General features: G+C 40.2%; 1 protein-coding gene across 1 annotated transcript; it reads left to right on the top strand.

Moving 5' to 3' along the window:
- The first annotated feature begins 467 nt into the window (after positions 1-467).
- Positions 468-2,787, top strand: LOC147893927 (short-chain dehydrogenase PC-15-like). Its single transcript, XM_087386392.1, has 3 exons — positions 468-801; positions 1,144-1,303; positions 2,415-2,787. Exons 1-3 carry the CDS (start codon positions 468-470, stop codon positions 2,785-2,787), a joined length of 867 nt encoding a protein of 288 aa, XP_087242518.1.
- The last annotated feature ends 7,729 nt before the right edge of the window (positions 2,788-10,516 follow it).

The following is a 10,516-nucleotide window of genomic DNA, read 5'->3' as shown; positions in this document are numbered from 1 at the left end:
CTGTTTGCTTGCTTGCCTCCTTTGTTTCTTAGAGCTGGAAACGCCCTCCCGTAATGAGGTGTAGTAATTGTTAATGCTCTGGCATCTTAGTCGCTGGATTCCTCTACTATAAACTACAATTCTTATTCCCTTTTGGTAGGCCATGTGGATATCATTCACCTTGTTTCCCCTATCTTTGAAAATCATTGATATGCCATTTCTTTATACATTTTCCCTTGAGAGTTGAATGAGTCTCTCCAAAAGATACTCTTCCAAGCCTCAATCCAAGAGAAAACATCCAAAATACTTCTAAAATATGGGAAAAAGACAAAAGAGCCTACCCACCTCTAATGTCCAAAGTCGTCCAAAGCTATTTCTAAGTATGGAGAGACGATTCTTTGCTTGGCTTCGCTCACTCACAGTGCATCTTGTGTGCTTTGCATCTTTGCATCTTGTGTCTTTCCACCCTCAAACCGCAGCTTGTGGAGATGGGTGGCGAGAGAGTGGCTCTTGTAACAGGGTGCTCCGAAGGTGGCATCGGCCATGGCCTCGCCTTGGAGCTCGCCACCCGTGGCTTCCATGTCGTCGCCACCAGCCGCTCCACCTCCACCATGGCTTCCCTCCCTCTCCAACACCCCAACATCGAATTGCTCCCCCTCGACGTCTCCTCTCCCGACTCCATCTCGCACTCTGTCAATCTGGTTTTCGATAAGCACAAACGCATCGACATCCTCATCAACAACGCTGGTGTACCCTGCATCGCCCCCACCGCCGAGCTGCCCCTCTTTCTGCTGGAGAGCACCCTCAAAACGAACGTACTTGGTATGCATTCCATCACTAATCACGGGTGAAGAATGGGCGATGGCGATGTCATAGAGGATGCTTTTTACTGTTATTATTATCACTAATCTGGGGTGGAGAATGGGCGATGGAGTTGCAACACTAATCAGGGGTGGAGAATGGGCGATGGCGTTGTCATAGAGACGTAGAGGTTTATATTGCCGTTCTGTCAGGATTGGCAGCTATTACATAGTTGCGGTGTTGCCATCTGCATTTGGACTAGCAGTCCACAACTGGTGTCGTTGAAGCTACTTCTTTTTCATAGGTGAGCTAAAGTGTCTTTATGCGATGAAATTTGCTAATATGTCAAAACGATGGCACCAGGCCCGGTGGCTTTGATCCAGGCTGTGGTGCCGCATATGGTGCAGGCAAGGCAGGGAAAGATTGTAAACGTTGGAAGCATTGGAGGCTTTGCAGCCGGTCCCTGGTCTGGAGGGTACTCGGCATCGAAGTTCGCACTTCATGCTCTGACAGACAGCCTGAGGTATCGTTTGTAAACCTTCCCCAGAAGAACTTTCTGGTACAGGTGTCAACTACTTCACAGCACTAGTGTAGGTCTTGCTATCACCTTCCCATAAGTGCAGTCTTAGAGTGAACTATTTCAATTAGTTTTGGTGCTCGAGGCTTACTTAACCTAATTTATTGACGCTTTAATTAAGCTATGTTTCTCTATGGTTTAATTTATTTATGCATGTCTTAATTTATTTTATGTTTCTCTATGGTTTAATTTATTTATGCATATCTAAATTTATTACGGTAGGCAGCCTAGAAGGAAGTTTTCCTTTTCCAAGCCCTCGTTAAGCCATGTGTCACGATTATAGGCGTTATCCAAGGGTTTGAAACATGCTTTCTAGAAAAGCAAACTTTTGCGAGCTCTCCTTAAGCCACGTGTACAATTTTAGGCCCTTGATTTTAGATTGATCTAAGGGTCTAAAACACTCCTTCCAAATTTGACCCAAAAGCATACTGTTTTAGTCATTCTTTTCACAAATCTATCATATAAGGAGGGAGATAATTGCATGTTTTCTTTCTTGCCATCACTTGATTGAGTAATTGTTAGATAAAGCTCACTACCTTGCTATTGAAACCCCAATTGGATAATAGTGAGGATTCAGGTCCAATTTGGAGTTACAGCCATGACTGAAAGTCTACATACCGAACCTAGTTTTATGCATAAACTATGTGGAAGGGGCTTCCTCAAAGGTTCAAGAAAAGATTTGAACCCAAAACCTTTCTTTTCCAACTTGATTCCTACCATTAAGCTACAAAGCAATACTATATCACCTTTTCCTTACGATAGTATTATAAAGCCTCCTCAAAGCCTCCCTCCCCTACGCCCTTCATAATTGGCTCCCCTTTTTTAATGCCCCTCCTTATTTAATTCAACCTCTCACCTCCCTACTAGTGAGATTGCCCCCCCCTCCTTCCCCTCCTTTTCCTCCTCTCCCCCCCTTCCCCATAAATTAATTAATTAATTGCCCCAAAAATCAATATGGGGGTACCTATTGTATATTTAGCTTACTGTTGAAGGCAACGGTGCTTTCTCTTCTTGGACATGACTTGCAAATGCTCTTGTTTTGCTTATTCTCATTCAGGGTTGAGTTGAAGCCGTTTCATGTGCAAGTAATTCTTGTAGCACCAGGATCTGTGACATCCAATATTGGGAATGCATCAGCATCTATATTTGAGAGTGTGAATCTCAAGATCTATAAGCCTTATGAGGCTACTCTCATTGCAAGGACTAGGTACTCTCAGAATGCACATTCTACTCCAACAGCCGAGTTTGCGAAAAAGACTATTGATGCAGTTTTACGAAAAAATCCTCCACGTTGCTTCATTTATGGAGACCACTCAACATTTTATGCACTTTTATATTATACGCCCCTTTGGATAAGGGATTGGTATTTTTCAAGGAAATTTGGACTTCAAGAGATCTTTGCAGAAAATACACCTAAGAAAGACATGTGAGGAAGTCCTCATACTTGATCTTCCACCAATAATTATTAGCATCTATGTAAAATCAAGTTGAGAATGCAAAGTAAGCATAGGGCTCTACCTTTGTAAATACATTGGATGCATAACTAAAGGTCTATAACAAAATAAGAGCTATAATTAATTGATAGCTAATTTGACAAAGATAGGTTCCTTGCTGCTCTTAATAGTGCCACTTTGTTGTATTGTTTCTTCTCGCTTCCACACATTAGGGAAAAAGGGAACTCATTTTGGGGCCCTGTAAGAAATTCACTATTTTTTGATTTATTTCTCTCCTAAAAGACCTCAAAAATAGTAAAATACGGAAACGTGGCTCAGAACTGTCAGTAAGGACTACAAAACTGTCAATTCAAAAAGGAATAAGATAATCTTTTGTCTGACTAACACGATTTTGTATTAAATATCCTCTTAGATTTTTTTTTGTTTACCAAAGATTCCGCATCTCTTTGGCCGACGTGTGGAGGCCTTTCATAAAGAGTCCATCACTGAACTTAGTGATTGCAAGTTTTCAAAATATTCACATGGATACCGCCACACTTCCACGATTCATGTTACAAAACGACTATGAGATTGAAAAACAAACTTCGCAACCTGAGAAGCACAAAAAATGGCCGATACTAGTGAGTCACTATCTGAGAAGAAGCGATTACACCATCTTCACATCGACCCCACAATATGCTCCAGCACAAAAAAGACGAAAGGATACGGTGCTGAATGCTCAACAGCGGGAAAATATGGGAAGAGAAGGGCTTCAACATATTGACTTATGGTGCGATGGAAGCATATATCCAAAATGTCAAGTTAAAAACTCTACACCTCCATTTGTCAATCCCACCACATTACTGAGGTTTGCTGGCGATGGACAAAATGGACTTCTTGGTTATATTTCAGCGCAGTCTGCATTTGCGGAAACGTATAAAATGATGTACCTACAAGAAAAGGGGGCCAAGATGGAGGAGATAGCCATTCGTGCAAAATTGGAGCAGCAGTTGCAGAATGAAATTGAGGAGCATTCAAAGAGTAAAAAAGAGTTGACAAGAGCAAGAAAGAAGAGAACCGTGCTTGGAGACAGACTACGTAGCAAGAAGATTAAAAACATTGCAAATTTGAAGGCTGGGACTGGTGGATGCAAGCGACGAATTCAGGAAGCAAGGTTAGATTGAAATTTATCATTTTGTATACTCAAAAAGGCTCTCTTCCAGACTATATCTATTTCGTTGATTGTCGCAAAATAAGAATGGAGGTGCTGAATAATATAGTCATATTGTGTTGTTACTACAGGAAATTATTGGAGCCTGCAAAAGAAAATATGGACCCGAACCTTCTTCCTGTTAAACAAATGAAAGGATTGCTTTCTTGCGGTGTAGCAAAAGGTTTGATTGAGGAAAAAAAATACAAAACAGTCAAACGCAATGTTGTAGAGGACTTTGTATCCAATAATCAAGTTGATGGCACTATAATCCAAGAGGCTCTTGATGTTAGTGGAGTTAGCAGGAAGGGATATAGTTCGATTTTCCATGCGATATCCTCAACTTTGAAAGATCAAAGGATTAAACGAGTTTTACTGCCAAATCCAACAACCGTGTGGAGGATAAGAGGTCATTTGAATGAAAGTATAGATGAATTTATTGGGCAATATATCCATATTGAAGAAATATTTCATGGTGTTAAAGGAACCACTGTGTATGATCCTTGGAACAGTATATTTTTAGATTTGCAACAACTTCAAAAAAGAATGGTCGAGTTTTATGGAATAACATTTGAGGAGTGCAAAGGCATTTTGAAATTTGTTATCAAACTGGATGAGTGTGAGGTTGTAAAGGAAAAGAAAATGGAAAGAGTTACTATTACATTGATGAATATTGGAGCAATTGATACATCATTGACTGAAGCGAGTTCGAAGTATTTTAGTGTGCAGTCAGAGAAACACATATGGTGGTTAGGCTCGATCATGGGTTGTTTTATACTTGATTTTGGTCATTGTTTTCAAATCTGATATAGTAATACTTTTGTTTTCTATAATCTCGCAGGTGAAGACCGAAGACCATGAAACACTAGATTGGGTGTTTCACCACACGGAAATACCAAGAATAATCAAAAGACAAGTGCAAGGCGAGAATCTCCATGTTGCAGGAAAAGGTGATTTTCAAGTAGAGTGGCACATGGCCGGGGATCTTAAAACACTTAAGTGCATGTATAACATTAGTAAAGGAGGCAACTCAAAGTCTCCTTGTCTTTACTGCAAAGAATCAGCTCAAGTAATGGATTCAAAATGGTGGAAGAGAGCACCTAATAGAGATAAAGTTGACCCTGACTTCAAGGCCATTCTGGACATTCCACTATGTAATGTTCACATCTGCACATTGCATGGTCTATGTCGAATTATTGAGAAATTGGTATTTTTATATATTGGATTTGCTTGGAAACTCCGTTTCGAAAAAAATAGAAAGGATGCTCTTCAAGCATTGGAAAAAGTGTTATCCGATATAGGTCTGCATGGAGGAGATGTTCAAATCACAAAGGATTTTAAAAAGTCTACCAATGGCAAGGAGGTACCAATCAAGCCCTCTATTGGTGGTGTTAAGGCAAGAAGATTCTTGTCTCGACCCAAACACAGTAAGCAAGTAAGGCAAGGTAGAGCAGTTTCAAAGATTAATTATGGATTGTGGAAGCAAGTCCATAATGCTGTGAAAGATCATGAGGCAGATGGGGAAGCACGAAATAGGAAGGCAGAGGTGTGGAGGTCTCTTGATCAACTCTTCATGTTCTGTGACAAAGTAACATGGACAAAGAGTGATTAAAAGAACTTTGAGGAGGCAATTAAACATTTTGGAAAGTCAATGAAAGACGCGTGGACAGCCTGCAATATAACTCACTACATGGTAAGGTTATGTCTTTTTCTTTTACTTAAGTGTGATCCTCTTTTTTTTATTACTTACTATGCATTCTTATGTCTTACAGCATATCATATACAACCACCTTCCCTATTTTGTCAAAAAGTATGGATGCCCAGCTATTTGGTCTACCCAAGGCATGGAGAAGTCTCACTACATGGCACGTAATGCATTTTTTAGACACACACAACACTATGGAGGGAGTCAGAAGGCGAATAGTCTGAAGGAAGTCTTCCAATGGTTTTACCGAGGCATACTACAGAGGCTGCATGCTAAAAGAAAAGTTGCTAGCTCCAAAATCAAGCTTGCTTTTCTTCTAGCCCAAAAGCAAAGACGAAGACAAGCAATTCAATTGCAGCAGAGAGACATAGACAATGGAGGGAATCGAAGATATTTAGAAACCAAAAATGGGCAAGTAAACATGAATAGGACTCATTTGTAACTTATTGGTGTTATGTCCACATGTTTTCAAACTCATTCAATAGAAATTTTTTTAGTGGAACAGTGACTCTTGGTGTTATGCATGAAAAGTATTTCAATGTGAAACATATGATCTAAACTTAATACAATTTGTTTACAATTTCAATATATTGTTCATTTAATATTTAACAACACCACTCTATGTAAATGTACAAATCATTTCATCATCAACTTATTAATCATTTATACAAGATCATACCAGATATCAAAGACTTTATACAAATGCGTTCAAATTTAATATAATGTTTGTGCTATATTCGATGACTAAATCCTATTTCTCCCAGGGCCTGCCGATCGGAACTCTCTTTTTGATCTTGATTGGAGTCTTTTTCTTCTTTATTGGCTTGATGTCGACTGTCTCTTTATCCTTTTCTTCAGCTCTCTCCACCTGTTCCTCTTCTTGGACTGTGTGGCCTGATGCAATCATGGGTGGCTCTCGAAACCTTACGAGCTGGTGTTTTCCATAGCCCTCCAGATATTTGGGCTCCTTAACACCACATGCTAATGCATAAGAAGTGTAAGATAAAAAGTAAGCGGCCCTAGAGGCCTGCTTATTCACATAATCTCCAAATATATCTATGGCAGACAACCTCTCTATCAAAATGATATTTTCCTTTTGCCATGAAAGAACATGTCCACCTAAAGCCCTGGACAAACATTTTAGGAAGTAAACAATGGCTTCTCCATTGTTGCTCAACTGCCTATGGTAAATCAAGATCTTGGCACTGCCTAGATCATGAATATAATGAGCTAGGCCTGACATTTTGCGAAACCCAACCTGCCTGCTTCCACTTGATCTCTGGAGGAATGTGTCATCCTCAATTTGTAGCTGCAACATATCAAAGGATTGGAGTGAGACAATACACAACCTACAAAAACAAAGTTAAGCAGAAGTCAAAGTATATGATTTGAAGTACCTTCTCATTTTCATCAGCAACAAGCAGTTCATCTTTCCAAAGATTTATCCCTCTCCCTTCTTGTCCAGCCTCTTCTTTAGGCTTTTCTGTGTATAGTGCTGAGAGATTCATAGCTTCCTGTGTGAGCTGGAAGGCAACTTCATCTGGCTCTTGGAACTTTTCAGCCTCTTTGAAACAAAATGAAAGGGCCTCTACAGGATCAAACATTGTTTCCAAAGCCAGTAGTGAATGGTCATCCTCTATGCCAACCTCCTTGTCAAGCCTTGAAGCCTGGGCAATAAGGGAAATGGCATAGTCCTCCCTCAAATCAAATATACACTCTATATCATGGAGGAAAACATAATCCTTTCCACCAATCAACACACCTGGAAGCATGGGCACTGCATAGTTGCTGCTCTGAACATCAAAATCTTCAACTGGCTCTGCTCCCCTCAGAGTTTTTGTCCTCAGTTGAACAAGGTCAAGAGCAGCCACTTGCAGCCCCTCATCCTGAAGGTTGATATCTTCTTCTTGCTCTGCCATTTCTGTGACCAAAGAAACATCCTCCTTTTCCTCTGCTTCAGATGTGTCTTCTTCTTCTATTTCCTGCCCTTGTTCCATCCAAAGACTCCTGACTGAAGACAATGTACATAAGAAATGCCATGCTCTCCTCTAGCACTCTGCACTTTCTGGTGTGCAAAGTACAGTTGAATTTATAGTGATCAGGCAGGCTATCAAATCTTCTGTTCACATGGTACCTCAGCCTGTCATTGGAGACAATATGATTTATGTGCACAAAAACCTTTTCTCCTCCCACAATTCTTCCTGCCTCTGTCAGTTCTTTGAAGGCATCCCAATAGTCTGAAAGAAAATCTTTGTGTTGCTCCAATACAGAGCTCATTGTGAACTCCATGTTGAAAATACTGTGGTATATATGGAAGTTACTCTGAGCCTTGCACTTGTGAAGAAACTTAAATAGGAGCAAATCTGGAGAATTGTCCTCTTCTGGTTCCATTTGTTTTTTGATGGAAGAATCAGCACTCTGCTCCAGCCTCTTCTTTTTGCCTATTCAAAAACTTATATACTATGAATTCTATATGCTGACATATGCAATCAGTGAATGCATTGTATATCACCAGATAATTCCTTCATGACATCTCATGACTCACCTGGTGATTGCTATGGTCTAATAATAGCAGCAGAAAAGTCCAGCTTCCTCTTGAAAGGTGGGGCCTGGGAGCCAGCTGTTCCAAAACAAAAACATTTCTCATCATCAAGGAAGATTTCCACAGGGCTAAAGATAGCAAATTAATGAGGTAGAAGTGAGAACCAAATAATACACAGGAATTTGCAGCAAAATGCGATATGGGCTGTTTAGAGAATTATAAACCACTCTCCTCGCATTTTGTTACAAATTCTCAAATTCTGTTCATGTGCATGTCAAATCAAGCACTTGGTTCATCTCAGTGATTCCTGGACACTATGATCTCATATGCAAGAGAAATAATGGAATGAGTGAAACTATTCATGAGGAATGTGTCAACAACAGGAATTTGCAGCAAAATGCGATATGGGCTGTTTAGAGAATTATAAACCACTCTCCTCGCATTTTGTTGCAAATTCTCAAGTTCTGTTCATGTGCATGTCAAATCAAGCACTTGGTTCATCTCAGTGATTCCTGGACACTATGATCTCATATGCAAGAGAAATAATGGAATGAGTGAAACTTTTCATGAGGAAGGTGTCAACAACAGGAATTTGCAGCAAAATGCGATATGGGCTGTTTAGAGAATTATAAACCACTCTCCTCGCATTTTGTTGCAAATTTCTTGTTTCTGTTCATATCAACCTACAATCTAATTTCTGGGTGATTTACCACATTCTTGAACAGAGCTTGAACAGTATTAATTGAAAATGTAAGAAGAAGGATGGAGCTGAGTGAAGACATTGGGACATCAAAAATCCAATGGATGGAAGAAATAAATGTTGAAAAACATTGAAACCAATCTAGAATTCTGACCTTTTTTTTCCTTTTCCATGCTGATTGAGTTGCACTGGTAAATCTCCTGCTCTTTCTCTAGCTTGAACTTTGCACTCTAGGTAACCTGGAGATCTGGCAGTACTGTCTTCAGGCAGGTTGCAGTCTGGATGGAGTGTGCTGGGTAGGAAAGGATCAGAGAGAAGGAAATGGAAGATGCGAGGGTCGTGGCAGGGATGAAAGATTGGGATCCAGGGGAGGGAAAAGTGGTTGTGGTATTGATGATGAAATCATGAATGGCACAAGTTCCAAGGAATAAAGTGTACTTTCACACGTGCCAAATTTCAAACTCCAAGAGATCTGGGTCCCATCCACACGTGTGAAAAACAACTACATTCCACACGTGTGGGATTTAGTGATTCTTTAATTCTATTTGCACTTATTTGTGGTATCCTGTTTTAGACCACTTGCCCTCCAGTCTGTGCTCTCTTGCCTCCCTACCTCCATACTCTGCAGCATCAGCATCTTGTCTAGCAGCACAGGTTCATCCTCAGCACAGATTACTCCTCAGCAGCATAGCACATCCACAGCTAGATTCCAGGTCAGTAACAATGGGTTCTCCCCTTAGTCTCTCCAATCTTCTTGCCTAAAATAGAAAAAATACATCCTGCATGGAAATGCATAGACTCAAACCAAGACAGAGAAATCACTGTAGGAATGCAGATCTTCAAGTGTGATATTTGCACGTGAGGGTAAAACTGTACTTATGGGTTCTCCCTTCAGTCTGTGCACACTTCTTGACTTCCATAGACTCAATCCATCCTGTATGGTTATGAAAACACCTTCAAATGACTGAAGGCATATTCCAGCATGTTGCCTCATGAATTTGTAGCAAAATGCGAGGAGAAGGCATTAGGAATTTCAAACTGCTGAAATCGCGTTTTGTTGCAAAAAATTGAAATATTGCTTCATCAACCCCTTTCATTCTGGTTTTGTGACTTCCATAGCTGTAATCTTCTTGCATAAACTCCATTCATACTGTATTTAGTTGGAGAGACATAGAAATCACTGTAGGAGTGCACCAACATGTCATTTCAAAAATTTGCAGCAAAATGCGATGTGGACCTGTTTGAAATTCCAAACTGCTCATATCGCATTTTATTGCAAATTTCTCTATTTGGCTTCTTCCACCCCTGTGATTGCCTTTTCTTTGTTAGAACATGTTCTGGTTTTGTGACTTCCATAGCTGTAATCTTCTTGCATAAACTCCATTCATACTGTATTTGGTTGGAGAGACATAGAAATCACTGTAGGAGTGCACCAGCATGTCATTTCAAAAATTTGCAGCAAAATGCGATGTGGACGTGTTTGAAATTCCAAACTGCTCATATCGCATTTTATTGCAAATTTCTCTATTTGGCTTCTTCCACCCCTGTGCTTGCCTTTTCTTTGTTAGA

The sequence above is a fragment of the Dipteris shenzhenensis genome, chromosome 15, assembly GCF_047967505.1.
Source record: "Dipteris shenzhenensis isolate YYH24624 ecotype China chromosome 15, Dip_SZ_1.0, whole genome shotgun sequence".
Classification (NCBI taxonomy): Eukaryota; Viridiplantae; Streptophyta; class Polypodiopsida; order Gleicheniales; family Dipteridaceae; genus Dipteris; species Dipteris shenzhenensis.
This window is presented reverse-complemented; position numbering and strand designations above follow the sequence as displayed.